The sequence below is a fragment of the Lynx rufus genome, unplaced genomic scaffold, assembly GCF_022079265.1.
Source record: "Lynx rufus isolate CCGP_SWC_20201006 ecotype Redwood Valley unplaced genomic scaffold, mLynRuf1.p SCAF_9, whole genome shotgun sequence".
Classification (NCBI taxonomy): domain Eukaryota; kingdom Metazoa; phylum Chordata; class Mammalia; order Carnivora; family Felidae; genus Lynx; species Lynx rufus.
In genome coordinates, this window is record NW_025814897.1 from 66,473,084 (window position 1) to 66,495,307 (window position 22,224).

Below are 22,224 nucleotides of genomic sequence, written 5' to 3' on the forward strand. Positions count from 1 at the left end.
ATAGAACCAGCAAAGACCCCAAATAGCCAAAGCAATCTTGAAAAAGAAAACCAAACCTGGAGGCATCACAGTTCTGTACTTCAAGCTGTATGACAAAACTGTAATCATCAAGACAGTATAGTACTGGCACAAGAACAAACACATAGATCAAAGGAATAGAACAGAGAACCCAGAAATGGACCCACAAACATATGGCCAACTAATCTTTGACAAAGCAGGAAAGAATATCCAAAGGGAAAAAGACAGTCTCATCAACACATGGTGCTGGGAAAACTGGACAGCAACATGCAGAAGAATGAACCTGACTACTTTCTTACACCAGACACAAAAATAAACTCAACGTATGAAAGACCTAAACATAACACAGGAAGCCATCAAAATCCTAGAGGAGAAAACAGGCAACAACTTCTTTGACTTTGGCTGCAGCAACTTCTTACTTGACATGTCTCCAAAGGCAAGAGAAACAAAAGCAAAAATTAACTATTGGGACTTCATTAAGGTAAAAAGCTTCTGCACAGCAAAGGAAACAATCAGCAAAACTAAAAGGCAACTGACAGAATGGGAGAAGATATTTGCAAATGACATTGGAGAAAGGGTTAGTATCCAAAATTTATAAAGAACTTATTGAACTCAACACCCAAAAAACCAATAATCCAGTGAAGAAATGGGCAGAAGACATGAATAGACACTTATCCAAAGTCGACATCCGGATGGCTAACAGACACATGAAAAAATGCTCAACATCACGTATCATCAGGGAAATACAAATCAAAACCACAGTGAGATTCCACCTCACACCTGTCAGAATGGCTAAAATTAGTAACTCAGGCAATGACAGATGTTGGCAAGGATGCGGAGAAAGAGGAACCCTTTTGCAGTGCTGGTGGGAATGCAAACTGGTGCAGCCGCTCTGGAAAACAATTTGGAGATTCCTCAAAAAATTAAAAATAGAACTACCCTACAACCCAGCAATTGCACTACTAGGTATTTAACCAAACGACACAGGAGTGCTGATTTGAAGGGGCACATGTACCCCAATGTTTATAGCAGCACTATCAACAATAGCCAAAGTATGGAAAGAGCCCAAATGTCCATCGACTGATGAATGGATAAAGAAGATGTGGTATATATACAGAATGGATGATTACTTGGTGATCAAAAAGAATGGAATCTTGCCATTTGCAACAATGTGGATGGAACTAGAATGTGTAAGTCAGAGAAAGACAAATACCATATGATTTCATTCATATGTGGAATTTAAGATACAAAACATGAACATAAGGGAAGGGAAGCAAAAATAATATAAAAACAGAGGGGGAGACAAACCATAAGAGACTCTTGAATACAGAGAACAAATTGAGGGTTGCTGGTGGGGTGTTGGCTGGTGGGGGGAGAGCTAAATTGGTGAGGGGCATTAAGGAGGATGCTTGTTGGGATGAGCACTGGGTGTTAAATGTAAGTGATGAATCACTGAATTCTATTCCTGAAATTATTATTACACTACATGTTAACTAACTTGGATTTAAATTTAAAAAAATAATAAAAAAATTAAATGTCATTTAAAATGTTTGAATAATGCACCACTGAGTACAAAAGGAAATAACATTGATGGAGTACCTACCATGTCAGACACTGTGCAAAATAATCAGTATTTGTCTCATTTTATCCCCATAGTAGTACTATATGATAAGTGTTGTTATTCCCGTTTCATAGATGAGAAAATTGAGGCTTAGCTTAGTTTATTTCAGTTTAATAAACAGTAATTGAGCTTTACCACATTCTAGGTATGGTGCTGAGTTCTGGATATTCAAAGATAGGTGGGACATGGTCCCGTCTATAAGGAATTCAGAAAATGGTGGGAATCCAAATGATTAAGAGATAATTTCAGTACAATATGCTAAGTGGAGTGACATAGAAGAACAACTGACCTGGGGGTGCCTGGGTGGCTAGGTTGAGTAAACATCTGACTCTTCATTTCAGCTCAGGTCATGATCTCACTGTTTGTGGGTTCAAGCCCCATATTGGGTTCTGCACTGACAGGATGGAGCCTGCCTGGGATTCTCTCTCTTTTCCTCTCTCTTTTCCCCTCCCCTGCTTGTGCTCATCCTCTCTCTCTCTCTCTCAAAATAATTTTTGGGGAAAAAAAAAAAAAGAACACCTAACTTGGATTAGGGTTGGTCAGAGCAGTTTTACTAGAGTAGTGCTTTCTCAAACTTTAATGTACATATGGAAGTACCTGGGTTCTTGTTAAAATGCAGATTTTGATTTTTGGGTCTTTGGTGGGGTCCAAGATTCTTCATTTCTAACAACCTAGGTGATGCTGATGCTGCTGTTCATACCTCACTTTGAATAGGAATATCCTAGACGACACAGAATTTGAACGAATACCATTTAGCTTGGTGCAGAAATGAGGAGAGGTATTCAAGACAGAGAGGACAGGGTGGGGAAAGGCATAGAAGCATAAACAAGTATGTTAAATGGGTAAACTTATAATCTATGACAGGTATTGGCAAACTATGGCTATGGCTCACTGCTGAATGTAGCCCGTAGCCTGTTTTTGTTTAGCCCATGTGCTAAGAAGAGTTTTTACATTTTTAGAGCATTGTAAAAAACAAACCCAAACAAAGAGTAACTTATAATAGAGATGCACAAAGCCTCAAATATTTACTACCTAACCCTTTACAGAAGAAGCTCGAGACCCCTGATCTGTGGTATTAGTGAAGTGTGTAAAATCTGCAGTGGGCATAGTGGAAGACATGTTAGAGATAGTAAATGGGAGGGAGGAATGGTGGTCACCAAGGGACACAGGAGAACTTGGCCTTTATCTTTGAGGTGATAGAGAACCAGGACAGGATTTAAAGAGGGAGGTGAGGGGTGCCTGGGTGGCTCAGTTGGTTAAGCATCCAGCGCTTGGTTTCAGCTCATGTCGCGATCTCATGGTTCATGAGTTTGAGCCCTGCATTGGGTTCTTGCTGACAGCACGGAGCCTGCTTGGGATTCTGTCTCTCTCTCTCTCTCTCTCTGTCTCTCTGTCTCTCTCTGCTCCTCCCTTGCTCACTCTCTATCTCTCTTTCTCTCTTTCTCAAAAATAAATAAATAAACAAACATTAAAAAAATATAGAGAGAGGTGATAGGCTCAGGTTATGTTTTGAAAAAATTTCTCTGGCAGAATATAGATACAAGGGAACAATGCTGGAGGCAAGGATACCAACTGGGAGGCCTGAACAAGGTAGATGGAGTAGGAGGGGATGGGTTTGAGAATTGTCTGGGAAAAAGTTTTTCATTCTCTCTTGACTATAACCCATAGGAAGATATTACTTCATGACCAGCACACATAGGCATACCCACAACACCAAACTAACCACAAAACATTTGTCTTTATTGTGAGTAAACTCAAATATTCTCATTCAATTAAAGAAGATGCTGGTGACTATGTAATAAGTTGATTTTATATTGGGTTATAACCTACAGTTTGAAAAGCACTGATCTGGGGAAGTGAAACAGTAGGATTTTATCACTGATTTGGAATAAAGGAATAGGGAACAAGGATTGGCATGGGTGAATGGTGTTGTTCCCAACTGAAATCAATAATAGAAGGGAAAGCCATTTGGAAGGTAGAGGTGACGCATTCATTTTTGGATGTGTTGACTTTGATAGCATTGTAGGAAACCCAGGCTTTCCAAAAGATAGCAGTTTCTCATTCAGTGAGTATTATTGCCTGTTTTGTTTACCTGCTGTTATTTGAATAGCAATATTTTCTGCTGTTCTACACAAAGGTATGTTTTTCAGGATTTAATAAGCTTTTTCAGCCCAGGGTAGGAATTTGGCCATTGTTTCCAACATTGTCAATGTTATAATGGGAGGAAGCATCATAAATTTCAAATAATTGGCTTATGTGAGAAATTTATAAATTGGGGACTAAGTTGTAAATACTAATTTGAGATGCTTATTTAATTAATACTTGCATATTAATTCAGTAAGATCGATATTCTGATATATTTAAGTATTTATCCAACAGAGAGTAGTCAAACCACATCAATTAAGTGTATGTGTACAGTTTGCTTTAGTTCTGCTATAGTATACAAATATACTATACTATTAGAGGGTTATAAGTTTTTGATTCCTTCAAAAAAATTTTTTGTAATGTTTATTTTATTTTTGAGAGAGCAAGAGAGACAGAGCACGAGTGGGGGAGGGGCAGAGAGAGGGAGACACAGAATCTGAAGTAGGCTCCAGGCTCTGAGCTGTCAGCACAGAGCTCGACTTGGGAGTTCAAATTCATGAACTGTGAGATCATGACTTGAGCCAAAGCTGGATGCTTAGCCAACTAAGCCACCCAGGTGCCCCTCAGTTTTTGGTCCTTATTCTATAAGGTTAATACAAGACTAGTGGCATTTTATCTATACCTTTCCTCTGATAATATCATGATTTTTTAAAGATATAATTTTGAAACTAAAAAGGAACATTTCCTAAGTTGACCTTATCAGTGTAAATAACATGGATACATACCTAAGTTTAAAAGTTATTATTTTTTTTACTAGGAATTAATAATTAAAAATTTTTCTTTTTATAGATTGAATACCTGCTTAAGAAACTTACAGAAGCTATGGGAGGAGGTTGGCAACAGGAACAATTTGAACATTATAAAATCAACTTTGATGACAGTAAAGATGGTCTTTCTGTGTGGGAACTGATTGAACTTATTGGAAATGGACAGTTTAGCAAAGGCATGGATCGGCAGACGGTGTCCATGGCAATTAATGAAGTCTTTAATGAGCTTATATTAGATGTGTTGAAACAGGTAAGAGTCCTGGAACACTGTGTTTCTCCTTACCTTTAGACTTTGACATGTTTGAAATAAGACATTTTCATTTGAGTATAAGTCATTTATACCTTTATACTGATTTAGAACAAGAATAAAGTTTCTTATTTTCCCAGTCTTGTATTAGGCTTAAAAAAAATTACTGATACAATTTTGAAGTATACTTAAGCATTGGGTAGTTGCTATTTTGAAAGAATTGTTTAAATGACCACATTTCCAAACTATCTTTAAAATTTTTTTTTTTCAACGTTTATTCATTTTGGGGACAGAGAGAGACAGAGCATGAACGGGGGAGGGGCAGAGAGAGAGGGAGACACAGAATCAGAAACAGGCTCCAGGCTCTGAGCCATCAGCCCAGAGCCTGACGCGGGGCTCGAACTCCCGGACTGCGAGATCGTGACCTGGCTGAAGTCGGACGCTTAACCGACTGCGCCACCCAGGCGCCCCCCAAACTATCTTTAAAGTACTTTCATGTCACGTGTACATCCATACTTGTTGATCTGAGAGATCCTCATGGCATGTTGTTCAGAGGAAAAAAAAAGCAGGTTGTTGAACAGGAAGTATATTGTAATCCCTTTCATGTAATGTGATATATATGTGTAGGGCTATCTGGAAGGATGCTCACCAAAATGTTAAAAGTGATTACTCCTGGATTGTGGGATTCCTGTAAATTTTATTTTATTCTTTATTCCTCTCTTGTTGATTGGATTTACTACTAGATTCTATACATGAATGTATGCATATGATTACATATTTTAATTTTTTTATTATTTTTTTTTAAGTTTATTTCTTTATTTTGAGAGAGAGAGAGAACCAGCTGGGTAGGGGCAGAGAGAGAGAAGGGGACAGAGGATCTGAAGTGGGCTCTGTACTGACAGCAGAGAGCCTGATGCAGGGCTCGAACTCACAAACTGTGGGATCGTGACCCCAGCTGAAGTCAGACGCTTAGCCGACTGAACCACCCCGACACCCCTATATATTTTTATAAAATTAGAAAAATACCCTTATTTTTGGAGTAAATACCTTTATATAGCAAAGTTGCATTTATCTTGTTAGATTATGACCTACATAGCATCTGATATAAATATGGAATGCTTAATGATTGTTAAATAGAATTTACATGTTTTTTTTTTTTTTTAGCGGCTCTTTCATATTTTTTACATTATTATACTGAATAATAATTCCAATTTGGGATTTCCTTACTTTGGTCCTTTATTTGCTCAGTAGGTGAAGTTGTGTCTTTGCTCTTTTTCCCTAATTGAACCCATCAAGAAACATTAATTGAGGTTTCATTTGTATAGGTTTTTGGTGCTACAAAGAGATGTGAGACATGGTCTGTGTCCAAAGAGGACTTCTAGGCCCACCAGGATGGCAGGATAATTGGACTACAGATGAATTTCAATATGAGATAGCTTTTGCTTAAATGTCCAAGGATGAGGAAGCTGAACAAGTAATATGATTAGAACTTGGTATAATAACCAAATGATACAGTCAAGCTTATATTATATAATGATAATGAATAATCTGCTATAGGGTATCAGCACTTGTACATTTACTATTTAAAATTCATCTATTCTCAGACAACCCTGAAGGGCTTTGGCCTATAATTATAATTTTGCTGAAGTAAAAATATGAGTTATATACCTTTGTGACTGATTTGTGGGAAGAAAGTATAGAAGTGCAAGTGTAGAAGCTAGAATCCTAACTACTTGGTCCAGTTCTTTTTCTTTCTGCTCATCTGGAGGAGTTCATCCTCCAGAATAGTGAGAGGTCAGGTAGGAAGGGTAGGTTGGTGCCAGAAGGTGATTGGTTGAAAGATATATTTGGCCAACTTTAATATTTTCATTGATTGAGGTTTTAGTTTGCTGAGAATCACTGTTAGGGTTGTGTGTGTGTGTGTGTGTGTGTGTGTGTGTGTTAATCAGAATAGACAGAATAGTATAATGAACCCCCATAAACCATTCACCCAGCCCCAGTAACTACCAACACATAGTTAATCCTACCCTCCTACTTTTGCCTCTCCTGTATCTTGAAACAAATCCCAGATATTTCATTTTATCTATAAATATTTCAATAGGTATCCCTAAAAGATAAGGAATTCTAAAAAATCACAATGTTTTTAGCACCAGGAGTCCTGAGGCTACTCTCTGTATGTAGCATGGGGTGGAGTTAGAGGGGTTGTCTCTGCATGCCCAGAATTCTGTGTAAACTTTTGTGTGCATGTATTAGCATGAATTTGACTGGGTATAGTGCCCCTGGCCTTCATAGATCCTCAGTGGGTTCATGATCTCCAGAGGTCAAGAACCACTGATATTCATGTATTCAGGAAGAGATATCAGCTCTTATAAGAAAAAGAACAGATATTTATATAAAATTTAATCTTTCATAGGGTTACATGATGAAAAAAGGCCATAGACGGAAAAACTGGACTGAACGCTGGTTTGTACTAAAACCCAACATAATTTCTTATTATGTGGGTGAAGATCTGAAAGATAAGAAAGGAGACATTCTCTTGGATGAAAACTGCTGTGTGGAGGTCAGTCTACTGTTACTTCTTTCTGTTGCTGCCCCCTGCTGCCCAAGTGTTTTATATTCCTTCTAGACTTTAGAGTCTTGAAAGAATCTTAAAATTTACATTTCTAAAATAACATAGGCATACAGTTGCCATAGTTTCTGAACCAAAAACCAGAGATAACTGACAAAAGTTTTTTGTAATGTGAATTTATCTTCTATCTTATGGAAAAAGTATAGGGATTAAATCAGATTTGTTTGTACGTTTAAGGAATCATTTATTGAATAAAATGGAGTCATAAAAAAGAGCACAAAATTATTCAGTAAGACAGTGTTTGAAATCATGAATATACCATGACATCTGGGCCATTTTGAGTATAGTAAATAAAACTAATGAAAATGGGAGCATTACCTTTGAGTATTTTGGGTGACTTTCAGTACACTTTATTCCCAGATATTAATTTGGTAAAGAAGTGAAGTCTTCAAGAACAGTAATTCTGAGTTTTTAATTTATATCTAAACTATCACCATATTTGTATTTCTTGAAGAACATTTAAAATACCTAACATCTCACTCATAAATGACAGTGTATTTTGATGGATGAAATAGTATAGATATATTAATGCCTCTGGGTTTGCACTGCCCACTAAGCGGTCTTCTTAGATTCAACTACACATGGATACTCACAAGGTTATCATAGGCCATACCAGTCTACTTATAAGGATATAGGAGAGGAGCTACAGCTTGCTAGCAGTAACATCCCAGGTCAAAGAGAGTGGATCTGCATCAGGCAGATGTGGGAATCACCCTGGCTTAGAAGTCTCATAGCCCATTGGAGTCAATACGTGGGTATACCTTCCAGGGTTCCTATAAAGGATGTGCTCACGTACAAGAGTCATTGTGCTTAGGAAAGCCAAAGCATAGTGTCCCTATCAGGTGTTGGTGGTTCTCCTAGTCCAGATGAAGTATGCTAATCAGGGTTATTTATTACCATAGTTAATGTTGCCTAGAGGACAGCATTTTGTAAATTAGAAATATGCTCTTATGGACTTTTTTTATTGATGTTGAATTTCAGCAAGATTTGTGTAAATAGTTCAGATTGAACTTAATTTCAATGCTTAGAAATAAAATTAAAAATAACTAATTTTGCTTTCTTTGTTAGTCCTTGCCTGACAAAGATGGGAAGAAATGCCTTTTTCTCATAAAATGTTTTGATAAAACCTTTGAAATCAGTGCCTCAGATAAGAAGAAGAAACAGGAGTGGATTCAGGGTAAGGCAATTTTTATTATTTGTCATGATATAACTTGAGAGCTCTGACTTTGTATTTTTAAATCTCATTTTAATCTCATGAGGCATTGTTCCCTCATTGTAGTTATTTCTACATGCAGCATAGTAACTGAAAGAAAAATAAAGTGAAAGGAAGTCCCAAATTTTTCATCAATTTCATTTGTATAATGAACTTGTGGGAAAATTATAAACTATACATTTTAGGGTTTCTTTTTTTACTTTTATTATTTAAAGATAATGGAATTTCCCATTTTAAGGACTATGAAGAATTTTAAAGTGATCATCATGAATTTTTAATAATACAGAAAACAGGAATAATACAGTTGCTTTTGAATATTTCCAATAATTTTCAAGATTTGTTATTTTCACAAGAAATCACTAGTTTCAAATAATTATCTCAAGAACACAAACTTTTGATTTAATAACTTTTTTAAAAGCTTATTTATTTATTTTCAGAGAGAGAGAGCACAAGTGGGAGATGGACAGAGAGAGAGAGAGGGAGAGGGAGAATCCCAAGCAGGCTCCACGCTGTCAGTGTAGAGCCGGACGTGGGGCTTGAACTCACAAACTGTGAGATTATGACCTGAGTTGAAACCAAGAGTTGGATGCTTAACTGACTGAGCCCCCCAGGCCTTCCAATGAGATTTTTTTTTTTTTTTTAAGTCATGAAAAGGGATTCCGAATATGGTATTCTTGGACATAAGTAAAATATTGTTATGGTGAAAGTTGTGGTCATTTCGATGTGGTTTAAGAGTTTGAGGCAAGCGCACCTAGGTTTAAGTCCTTTTTCCTGGGTCACTTGAATTGAGTTAGGAATTTTGTAGCTGTTTTTCCTCTTCTGTAGAATAGGGATAATAGTACCTACCTCTCAAGGTTTTTGTGAGGGCTAATAATTAGATAATGAAGATATACTTGCACATTAAAAATGTTTTTAGAATACTTATTTATTTTTGAGAGAGAGAGAGAGTGCTAGCGGAGGAGGGGCAGAGAGAGAGAGAGGGAGACACAGAATCTGAAGCAGGCTCCAGCCTCTGAGCTCTCAGCACAGAGCCCGACGTGGGGCTTGAACTCACAAACTGTGAGATTATGACCTGAGCTGAAGTTGGATGCTTAACCGACTGAGCCACCCACGTGCCCCATACTTGCACATTTTAAAAAAGACACATCATTGCAGAAATGTTTGTGATAGATTGCAAACAGCCTAAGTATCCATTAATTGTGAAATGGTTGAATAAATTATGGTACAGTAACACAGTGGAGTTAGGTACATTATGTTTAATGTTTGATGTACTGATAATGGAAATCTCTCCAAGATAAATTAAGTGAAAAAAACCAAGGCTCAGAAGGGTGTATTATGTCAAAGGAAGGTGGAAGGTGTATATACCTCCTTATTTGCATATGCTTAAAATATCTCTGGAAAGATGCAGAAGAAATTGTTAACATTAGTTGGTAGTGGAGAGGGGAACCCAGTACTTGGGGATAAGAATAGGAGGGAGACTTTTCCTGTAGATCTTTTTATGCTTTTGAATTTGAACAATGTGAGAGTATTAGCTGTTCAAAAAATTAAATTTAAATAATTCAAACAATCAGGAAAATATGTAAAAATTAGATAATGCGTATAAAAGGTATACATATAGCAACTATTCAATAACTGGTAGCTATTATTACCATCTCAGGAAGGGAGTGTATAAGGAGATGGTTTCATAAGGCATAGATAAGGGGCAGACTAAACCCAGCAGGTAGCAAGTCAGATATCAGGAACTAATAATCTCAACCCTAACTATGTCTTGTTCTTATTTGGCCTTTTGAGAAATAGAGAGAAGGGAATTAATTGAAAGTATTTGAAGTTCTTCAAATGTGCGTGATATTCCCGAATCAAGTATCTTTTTAAGCACAGATGTACAGTTACGGAATTTTAGAGCTGGAAGGGACTCTAGAAATCATCTCTTTCATTTTAGAGATGAGGAAATTGATTCTGCAGCAGGTTATGTGGCTTGCTCAAGGTCACACCATTTCTCAGTGGCAGAATCAGAATCTACACTGGGTCTCTGGTTTTCTTCCCAATGTGCCATGTTTATGTTAGGCTTACAAAGAATAAACAGTATATTCCGTTTTTTATCTTACACTTTTTATAGCCATTCACTCTACTATCCATCTGTTGAAGTTGGGCAGCCCCCCACCACATAAAGAAGCCCGCCAACGTCGGAAAGAACTCCGGAAGAAGCTGCTGGCTGAACAGGAGGAACTGGAGCGACAGATGAAGGAGCTCCAGACTGCCAACGAAAATAAGCAGCAGGAGCTGGAGACCGTGAGGAAGGTGGGAATGGGCTGAGGGAGGGCGCTCTGTTGCATTGCAGGAGCCACAGCTTCCTTACTTACAAGCTTTGGTTCTACCAAGACCAGGTTCATGCAATTTTAGAGAGATTTTTTTGTTAATTGTTTTCTTAGGAAGTGTGTCTAGGTTACTAAGTGAGATAATCTGGTTTTTCCAGCCTTGGAAGTATGAGGATCTCAGGTCAGCAAGACATTTCATTGACCAGAAAACAACAAGAATAATTGATGTTCATTGGGAAACCTTGTTGCTCAGTTATATCATGGGTCTGGGGTGGTAGTGGGTCCCCAGTGTATGGGCACTTGAGCCTGTCTGCCTTCCATCAGTGAACACCTGCTAACGACAAGATCAGAGACCCTTTTGTGTCCTCCTATGTAGCACCTATGCCCTGGAGTATGGGAGATGCTCACAGTATAAGCCCCCTCATTTCTGTTGAGGTTCTCCCTTTGCAGTCCATGGAAATGCCACACTTTGTGCTGATATCCTCTGAATAGACTCACAAAGAATTTTTTAATACTTTTGGGGACTCCTGGGTGGCTCAGTCTGTTAAGTGTCTGACTGTTAACAGTCTGGTAAGTGTCTGAACTCATGATCTTGTGGTTCATGAGTTCAAGCCCTATGTCAGGCTCTGTGCTGACAGCTCAGAGCTTGGAGCCTGCTTTGTATTCGGATTCTGTGTGTGTCTCTCTCTCTCTGCCCCTCCCCTGCTCACACTCTGTCTCTCTCTCAAAAATAAACAAACATTAAAAAAAATTTTTTTTAAACCCTATTCAGTCACTCTGTCTTTTGATTGGAGAGTTTAGTGTATTTACATTAATTATTGATAGGTACTTGCTGCCATTTTGTTGATTGTTCTCTGGCTGTTTTTGTAGTTCTTCTCTGTTCCTTTTTTCTCTTGCTCTCCTCTTTTATGGTTTGATGACTTCTTTTAGTGCTATGTTTATATCCCTTCTCTTTATCTTTTGCATATTTAAAATAGGTTTTTGCCTTGTGATTACCATGAAGCTTACATATAACAACTTATATTTGTAACACTATTTTAAGTTGATAACTTAAGTTTGATCCCATTCTCAAGCTCAACATTTTTATTTTCCCCTCCCCAATATTTTATTTTTTTATGTCTCATTTCACATTTTTTAATCTTGTTTGCTAATAAGTACGATATACTACATTATAAAAATGAAAGATAAAAATCATATGATCATCTCAATAGTTGCAGAAAAGCATTTGACAAATTCAACATTGACTTATGTTAAAAACTCTCAACAAAGCAGGTGTGGGGAGAATGTATCTCAAATAATAAATGCATACAAAGCCCATACCTAACATCATAAGCTTTTCCTCTAAGCTCAGGAATAAGAGAAAGACACCTACTCTCACCACTTTCATTCAGCATAGTATTTGAAGACCTAGCCAGAGCAATTAGACAAGAAAAAGAAGAAAAGATCTGCAAATTGGAAAGTAAAAAGTAAAATTGTCACTATTTGCAGATGACATGATATTATATATAGAAAAAACTATTAACTCCATCAAAAAACTGTTAGAACTAATAAATTCAGTAAAGTTGTAGAATAAAAAATATGCAAAATTCTGTAACGTCTATACACATTAATAATGGACTATCAGAAAGAGAAATTAAGAAAACAATGCCAGTCCCCTGTTGATGAACATTTGGGTTATTTTTACTCTTTTGATTAAATAGGCAATGCTACAGGGAATTATTTTGTACCTGTATCATTTTATACACGTTCTAATAATTCAGTAAAACCTTGGTTTGTGAGTATAATTTGTTCCAGAAACATGCTTGTAATACAAAACACTTGTTTCTCGAAGTGAATTTCAAGAACCATTGACTCATTTATGATCATGTGATGTTCGGCATCACATACTACTTGTATTGCAAGACGTTGCTCATTTGTCAATAAATTTATTAGAAATGTTTGCTTGTGTTGTGGAACACTGCAGAACAAGTTACTCACAATCCAAGGTTTTACTGTATGTGTTTAGAATAAATTCTCAGAAATGGGATTGCTGGAGCAGAGTATATACACCTACAATTATGAAATCCAGGCTGATGCAACAGCTACTATTTCAAATCTTACTAATCACTGTAACAGAGGAAAAAGTGTTCAAGGGTTTGGCAGTTAACTACTCCAGCTCAGAAGTGTCACTTCTGTTTACAGTACTTTGCCCAGAACTAGTTACGTGTTTTTGACGAGAAGTCATCTGTCAATTTTATTGATGTTTTCTCGTGTGTGATGAATCATTTTTTTCCTGTTGCTTTCAGGATTTTCTTTTTTACTTTGTCTTTCTACAGGTTTATTATGATGGGTGTGGTGTATATCTCTTTGTGTTTATCCTCGAATCTGTTGAATTCTTGGATTTGTCGGTTAATGTTTTCCATCAAATTGGGAAAGTTTTCAGCCATTATTTCTTTAAACATTTTTTCCTGTTCCTTTCTCTCTTCCCTCTTCTTTGGAAACTCTCATTATGTGAATGTTGGTACGCTTAATAGTGTCCCACATTTCTCTGAGGCTCTGTTCATTTTTCTTCATTCCTTTTTCTCTCTGTTCTTCAAATTGCATTTCTATCAATTGATCTTTGATTCTTCTTGCAGCCCAAATATGTAAGGTGAAAACATCTAGTGAAGTTTTCATTTTAGTTATCATGCTTTTAAACTCCATAATTTCCAGTTGGTTATTTTTATAATTTATATCTTTTTATTGATAATCTCTATTTGATAGGGTATTGTTATACCTTCTATTACTTCCTTAAGCTTGGTTTCCTTGAGTTCTTTGAACATAAAACTTTTATGAAATCTTTGCTAAATCCACCACCAGGGCCCCTTCTATTGCCCGCTTTTTTCCCTGGACATTTTATTTTATTATTATTAAAAAAAATTTTTTTTCAACGTTTTTTATTTATTTTTGGGACAGAGAGAGACAGAGCATGAACGGGGGAGGGGCAGAGAGAGAGGGAGACACAGAATCGGAAACAGGCTCCAGGCTCCGAGCCATCAGCCCAGAGCCCGACGCGGGGCTCGAACTCACGGACCGCGAGATCGTGACCTGGCTGAAGTCAGACGCTTAACCAACTGCGCCACCCAGGCGCCCCTATTATTATTTTTAATATTTATTTTAAAAAATTTATTTTTTAAGTTCCAGTATAATTAACATATAGTGTCATATTAGTTTCAAGTGTTTAGCGATTCAACAATTCCACACATTACTCAGTGCTCATCACAATGAGTGTACTCTTAATCCCTTCCACCTATTTCACCCATTCCCCCACCCACCTCCTCTCTGGTAACCATCAATTTGTTCTCTATATTTAAGAGTCTTTTTTTCTCTCTTATTTCCATTGTTTTGTTTCTTAAATTTTTACATATAACTGAAATCATGTTATTAGTCTTTCTCTATTTTACCTACCATTGTACTAGATCCTCTAGATCCATCCACATTGCAAATGGCAAGATTTCATTCTTTTTCATGGCTGAGTACTATTCCATTGTGTGTGTATGTGTACATACACACATACCACTTCTTTATTCATTTGTTGATGGGTATTTGGGTTGTTTCCATATCTTGCTATTGTAAATAATGCTGCAATAAACAGAGATGTGCATGTATATTTCTGACTTAGTGTTTTTGTATTCTTTGGGCATGGTAATTCTGTGCTTAGGTTTCTGAGGAAGCTGCATACTCTTTTCCAAAGTGGCTGCACCAGTTTGCATTGCCACCAGCAGTGCACAAGGGTTCCCTTTCCTCCACATCCTTGCCAATACTTGTTTCTTGTGTTTTTTAACCATTCTGACAGGTGTGAGGTGATGTCTCATTTTGGTTTTGATTTCATTTCCCCGATGATGAGTGATGTTGAGCATCTTTTCATGTGTCTGTTAGCCATCTGTATGTTTTCATTGGAGAAATGTCTGTTCATGTCTTCTGCCCATTTTTACTTATTTGCTTTTTTTTTTTTGATGTTGTGTCAGTTCTTTATATATTTTGGATATGAGCCACTTATCAGATATATCATTTGCAACTATCTTCTCCCATTCAGTAGGCTCTCTTTTAGTTGTGTGGATTGTTTCCTGTGCTGTGCAGAAGCTTTCTATTTTGATGTAGTCCCAATAGTTTATTTTTGCTTTTGTTTCCCTTGCTTCAGGAGACGTATCTAGAAAAATGTTGCTATGACCAGTGTCAGAGAAATTACTGTCTGTGCCCTCTCTTCCACGATTTTTATGGTCTCAAGTCTCACGTTTAGGTCTTTAATCTATTGTGTGTTTATTATTGTGTTTGGTGTAAGAAAGTGGTCCAGTTTCATTCTTTGGCATATTGCTGTCCAGTTTTCCCAACACCATTTGTTGAAGAGACTTTTTCCCATTGCATATTCTTGCCTCCTTTGTTTTAGATTAATTGACCATATAATTGTGGGTTTATTTCTGAGTTTCCTGTTCTGTTTTGTTGATCTATGTGTCTGTTTTTAATGCCAATACCATACTGTTTTGATTACTACAGCTTTGTGTGGTATATCCTGAAATCTGGGATTGTGATACCTCCAGTTTTCTTCTTCTTTTTCAAACCACTTCTTTTGTGATTCCATACAAATTTTAACATTATTCTTGTAGTATTGTGAAAAATGCTGTTGGAATTTTGATAGGGATTACATTAAATTTGTAGATTGTTTTGGGTGGTATGGACATTTTAAACAATATTTCTTCTTCCAACCCACGAGCGTGAAATATCTTTCCATTTGGAAAACTGGACATTTTAGACAATATATTGTAGCAACTCTGGATATAGATTTCTCCCCTCCCCCTGGGGCCTGTTGTTGCTTATTCATTTGTCTCCTGACTTGGCTAGGCTGTTTCAATGAGGTCTGTTTCTTCACACTGTGAAGCCTCTGACGGTCTTCTTCATCAGAGGCACAGCCTTGGGCATGTACGAGATACCCTGAGGTGACCATGATGTTAAGGTTCTCTTTGTGTGTTTCTTTCTCTAATCGCTCTGTTAACCTGTATGCCTCTGTTGCTATCCTATCTAGCTGTTAGAGCCCTATTGTTTTCAACAAGGGCTTGGGGCCTAACTTGCTCCACAGTCTGATATTATTTAAATTCAAGCCCATATGTAGTCTTTGAGACTTATTCCTATTACATGAGGGCTCTTTACTTTCTGTAACTGGTTCTCTCTGTTAAACTTCCACCTGGTGTGTGGTTTACAGTTTGTTGGTCTCTTGGAGCTATGAGCCTCCTCTTAATTCCTTAAAATCTCCATTGTTTTCAAGAGCATCTTTAAGTTTGAACTTCCACACATCTGTTTTAAATAATGTTATTTCTTTTGGGGAGAGCTCCAGATCTCTGCCTAGGCAAACCTCTGTGCCAGTGCTCTGGAGCTGGTGGCAGAAACTAGTGGTCTGCTTTTCTGGGTGTGATACCCCTGCTTTCTGAGCCCATCACCAGGTAGAGGTGGTACCCTCTGGTCTTCTAGGCTTGCCTCATTTTTTTGGATAAATCTTCTCCATTTGCTATATGCAATTGGTTTAATTTCTGGAGACTTTAAATGGTTGTTTTTCGGGGGTTTTTTGAAATTATTTTCACCAGTTATGGGTGTTTTGCTGGGAAATGGGTCCATGGAGCTCCTCACTGCCACCCTCTGGAAGTCAAACTCTGGTAAAAGTTTTAAAGGAGTAACGTGTGAGATGACAAAACTGTAGAAGGAGCTGAAGAAATAGATGTTGAACCTCATGAATGCATTTGTAAGTGAATTTAACTCCATGACTATACAAAATTTTCTTTGCAAAATGTTGTTCAGACTTAACAAGTCATTCATTTACCTAATTCATTCTGTATGTTCACTGGGAAAATTGTTGGAATGGAATTCCAGTGGATCTAAAGGTTTTTATTCTAGCTTGATTGAACATTAAGAATGTTTTGCTTTTCCCATGTACTTAGGTGTGGCCATTTCTCTTTCCTAATACACCTCCACTCTAATACTTACTGCTTTTTTTTTTTTAATTTTTTTTTTTTAATGTTTATTTATTTTAGAGACAGAGAGACAGAGCACAAGCAGAGTCAGGGCAGAGCGAGAGGGAGACAGAATCTGAAACAGGCTCCAGGCTCTGAGCTGTCAGCGCAGAGCCCGACACGGGGCTTGAACTCACGAACCGTGAGATCATGACCTGAGCCGAAGCTGGACGCTCAACCGACTGAGCCACCCAGGCGCCCCTACTTACTGCTTTTCTGTGGGTGGGTTTTGATTGGATAGAAACTGGAAGAAGCAGCGTCTCGTGCAGCAGAAGAAGAAAAGAAACGCCTTCAGACTCAAGTGGAACTACAGGCGAGGTTCAGCACAGAGCTGGAGCGAGAGAAGCTTGTGAGTGCTACAGCTGGGAACCTGGGAACACTGCTGCATTAGCTCACAATGGTTCTTTCTGGGTGAAGGGGGAGGGGTCAAGGCCTGGGAGACTGGAGTGAGGCCATCTTGTCAGCTGGGCTATGCTATATAGACATGCAGTGGGCTATTGGGGGAAGTTCTGTGTTTGTTCATTATGGTTTTATTGAGCACCTTCTATGTGCTAGGCATCATGCCAGGATATAAAGGTAAAAGACATAAATCTTGCTTTTAGGACCCCAGAATAGAAATTCATGGAATAGGGTGATAACTACTGTGATTAGGGTGACTGTATCTCTTGGTTTGCCTGGGACAGTCCTTGCCATCCTGATATAATTATTAACAGCATCCTATTTTCCTTCTCAGAAAGGCCTGGCTTGGAAAATAAATAGCTAGGGGGAAAAGTAAGCATGGGTTTCATGACCTTTCTCTTCTGTAACGAGCAAAGTGGGGGGGGGGGTTCTGAAATCATGAGAATATAGGAATTCTGGTCTGCTGCTCTTGGCAGCTCTGATTCATCTTAGAGGTTCCCATCCCCCAAGACATCCAAGAGTCAGGTTGCCCTAGGTGGTTAGATAGTTAATTAGAACACAGGTCTTCTTACACAGAGTTGTAATTTGTGGGAGGGTACTGAGTCCAGTGCCCATTAAATAGCTGCTCATGATGTTTTTTTAAGTAACTTTTTGTTGCTTAGAGTTGAAACAGACATGTTTGTTTTATGAGAGAAAGTGCACAAGCGGGGCAGATGTGATACGAAGGAGTTGCTGTGTGCACAGCCAGAACATCTGGGTTTTTTCCCTCTCTGCTCCTTCTTCTGAGCATTAGTTTTCTCTTCTTTAAATTGGAGGCATTGTCATGTGATCTGTCATGACTCTTAGGATGATGTGAGCAAGTGTGAATATTTTATAAACCGCAGACACATACACTAATGTGTGTGCTGTTACATTTGGATGTCCTTGTCTTTCAATTTTTAAGGCAGAGATTCAAAACTTTAATACAGAAGGGAGAAACCATTGAGTTGTTAGGGCACTAACGTAGCTGTGTGAGGCCCCCCAGGACTGGAGGTGCCCTAGGGCAGGAGTGGAGGGGCCTCAAGGCAGCCAGGGAAGCACCAAGGACTCTGCAGGTCTGTCTTTCCTTTCCCCTTTATTGTAACCCTTGGGCTCTTCTGACTGGACAGAGGTTCATTCCTTTTAGAGAAGATTGTGGGTAAAGAGGTTGTGGCTTTATAACAAAAAGGAATTTAAGGAGAAATTATACAGGGGAATGATTTTTTTCTTGACTCTTGAATCTTTTTTTTATTTAAAAAAAAATTTTTTTTTTTCAACGTTTATTTATTTTTGGGACAGAGAGCGACAGAGCATGAACGGGGGAGGGGTAGAGAGAGAGAGGGAGACACAGAATCGGAAACAGGCTCCAGGCTCTGAGCCATCAGCCCAGAGCCCGACGCGGGGCTGGAACTCACGGACCGCGAGATCGTGACCTGGCTGAAGTCGGACGCTTAACCGACTGCGCCACCCAGGCGCCCCTTGACTCTTGAATCTTAACGTGTAGAGTGGAAGGGATAGAAACTCAGAGAGGGCAGGAACACAGCATCTGGGGTGTACTTTGCATCCTGGACTTGGGGTGTGTGTCCTGGACTTGGGTCTTAGTGTTGGTACTGGGTGTGGTGCCCTCCTTCCTCCATCTTCAGTTCCAGGAGCGAAGGACAGGGCCCTGCCCACCCTGCCGAGCTGCAAGGTAGGCTGTGGTGTTAGGAGTGGGAGAGTTTCCCTGAGGGTGAAGTTAACCTGAGTTTAAACATGACCCTTTTATATCATCAGATCAGACAGCAGATGGAAGAACAGGTTGCTCAGAAGTCCTCTGAACTGGAACAGTATTTGCAGCGAGTACAGGAGCTGGAAGACATGTACCTAAAGCTGCAGGAGGCTCTCGAGGATGAGAGACAGGCCCGGCAAGATGAAGAGACTGTGCGGAAGCTTCAGGCCAGGTGCCAGATCAGTTTGTATACTGTGCCTTTATGTACTTTTCTAGGAATTTCTAGGAATGACTAACATCCTGGTGAAGAGGGAGGAGTGTCTCTGCTATTTTGGAGAGACCTTGGAGGCTGGGCGTGTTGAGTTGTTTATTCTCCATCTATGGCACTGGAAGGCCCTTGCTTCTGGGGCTATCGACAGGCCTTCTATCTATTTTAGAGCAGTCTGGTGGATCTGTTTGGTGAGAATGTCCATGTCTAGAATGAGAATGTCCATGGACCCAGGAGCAGCTCTGGTGAGAACCTTCCTCAACACGTTCCAGACCAGAGAGGGCCACTGTGTGGAGGCCTGTTTCAGGCCAGAGTTACAACTACTTTCGAGGGATAATGAGGAATTAAGCAGTTTCCATCTGGTCATTCAGGATTGGTGACATTCCTTAAATAATTATTACTTGAAACCTTAGTTTTAGAAGTTTCTTATTTTGGTAAGCTCTGTGCCCAATACAGAGCTTGAACTCATGACCCTGAGATCAAGAATCCCACACTCTACTGACTGAACCAGCCAGGCACCTCAGTTTTAGAAGTTCTTGAAAGCTAGATTCTTCTTTTCCTCAGAGCTTTAAAAGTCAGGTTTATTATTTATGATAGTCATGATCTCAGGTGAGAACTGTCAATTTGTGGTCTTCATGGCAGCAGGGAGGACACAGTAGAATAAAAACCCCAAAGGGAAAATTTGAGCTATCTTCTTCCAGTTTCTAACTTGTTTCCCCATTTGCTTTCTTTAAGATGTCTTGTCAGGGGATGTCTCTTATGGTTCTTAATTTTAATGTGATGGGATGGAGGGTCCCCCCCACTCCCAACCCCCACAACATTAGCATGGTGTCTGAGAATTCATCTCAATTCTGAGTGGGTCTTGAACCCACAAACTGTGAGATCATGACCTGAGCTGAAGTTGGATGCTCAACCCACTGAGCCACCCAGACTCCTCAAGTCTTTTTTTTTTGTTTATTTTGAGAGAGAGAGAGAAAGTGAGAAAGCGAGTGAGGGAGGGGTGGAGACAGAGGGAGAGAAAGCTCTGTACTGTCAGTGCAGAGTCCAATGCGGGGCTCGAACTCATGAACCGTGAGGTCACTACCTGAGCAGAAATCAAGAGTCGGATGCTTAACCAACTGAGCCATCCAGGCGCCCCTGTTCTAGAAATTTATTAAAGTATTATTTTGAGTTTGTAGAATGAGTGATGTTTTGAGTGAGAGACAATTTTGGGTCATTGAAGCTAGTATAGTAGTTCTTAATCAGTGTCCTGGATTTGTTGAATCAAATTATCTTTGGATAGGAGCCAGGCATGGGTATTGTTATTTAAAAAGCTTGGGCTAATTATTTTGTATAATCTGATTTAAGTAAATTGCAAAATGGTTTCAACCTTTGGAATACAAATATAACCAATACATGCATCTCTGCTCCAGTAAGTTGAAATTAGAGAACTTGGTGTGCAAAGGCCATTTTGTGAATTTTACTAAATTTACTGAATTCTGAATTTGTTTTTCATCTTAGTTTTTGGAACTTGAGATGAATAAAATTCGGTCATTTTTACGTGAGGTGGATTTGCCTCTTTCCTGAAGTCACAGAAGCTGGACCTGATTCAGAGGGACATTTTGTCAGATTGTCAGAGGGGGCTTTTCTTCTTGCTCCCACTCCTGGGTAGGCCTTCCTGGGTTGAAAATCAAAGGAAAGCATCATGGAGTTGAGTAATACATTTATGTCTAGCACTGCTGAACTGAATCATAATCTTAGGTTGAGGGCGTTTGTAGAGGGCTTTTTAGTTAACTTTCCTGACCTTTCTTTAAGCAATAGCAAGTCATTCTCAGAATATTTGGTATCTCATTGTTCTTCTAGAAGATAGTCATTTCTCTGTCAGTGTTTGAAGTTTCCTCAGAGATATGTTTTGTAGTAAATTGTTTAAATACAAGAACTTTGACTTAAGCCATCTAGGGCACATGATTTTTTTTTTTTTTAAGTTTATTATTTATTTTGAGAGACAGGCAGAGAGAGAGAGGAAGAGAGAGAATCCCAAGCAGGCTCTGTGCTGTCTGTGCAGAGCCCGATGTGGGGCTCTATCCCACAAACTGTGAGAACATGACCTGAGCTGAGATCAAGAGTTAGACGCTTAACTACACTGAGCCATCCAGGCACCCTGTATATATATATTTTAATTAAATTGTAGTTGTTGTTATTTTGATGTGTAATATTGAAGGTTGTCTAGAGTCTTCTAAATGGGACCTCGGAAGAAAACCGTTTAATATTTGGACAACTCAATTATTGGAAAGTTCTTGGGGCTTAGCCATAATCTGCCCCATTATAACTTTTACCCACTACATTTTTAGATCTGTTAAGTTATGTCTGTATTCCCAGCAACTAATGCAGTGCCTGGCACATAGTGAGAGACCAAGGGATATTTTTTGAATGAATGAATGAATGAATGAATGAATGGATCCAAGTTCTACTAATAGAGGCTACTCTTCTATGTGATACTACTTTTTCATATATTTGAAAGCAATTAGGGACCAAGCTGTGGAGTGAGATCTGAGTTTGATTCTTAGTTCTGGTACTTTCTAGCTGTAATTTTTGAAAAGTCACTTCACCACTTAGAGCCTTCAGTTCCTTATCTATAGAATTATGGATAGTTGCCTACCTTGCAGGGTTGTTGTGAAGATTAGAGGAGGAACTGCATGCACAGTATTTAGTGTAATGTCTGGTATTTGGTAGTTACTCAGTGTGTTGGTTTCTGTTCCTTTATTTCCTTTGCAGATGAGGAAGATGTATAATGTATAGTATGTCAAAATAAGCATTCAAAAAGATCTATTGACAGGCTGGACTGATGGTTTTAGACCAAGGAGATAGTTCAAAAAAATT

At 38.6% G+C, this 22,224-nt stretch overlaps 1 protein-coding gene across 2 annotated transcripts in view; it reads left to right on the forward strand.

Moving 5' to 3' along the window:
* Positions 1 to 22,224, forward strand: part of SWAP70 (switching B cell complex subunit SWAP70) — a 78,879-nt gene that overhangs the window by 50,891 nt on the left and 5,764 nt on the right. For both annotated transcript variants that reach the window (XR_006960558.1, XM_047070737.1), the window contains exons 4-9: positions 4,574 to 4,801; positions 7,212 to 7,358; positions 8,496 to 8,604; positions 10,757 to 10,938; positions 17,214 to 17,321; positions 19,163 to 19,329. Coding sequence is in view for 1 of the 2 variants with exons in the window: in XM_047070737.1 (XP_046926693.1) it covers positions 4,574 to 4,801; positions 7,212 to 7,358; positions 8,496 to 8,604; positions 10,757 to 10,938; positions 17,214 to 17,321; positions 19,163 to 19,329 (941 nt within the window). In the remaining variant the exon portion in view is untranslated. The remainder of the gene's footprint in view (positions 1 to 4,573; positions 4,802 to 7,211; positions 7,359 to 8,495; positions 8,605 to 10,756; positions 10,939 to 17,213; positions 17,322 to 19,162; positions 19,330 to 22,224) is intronic.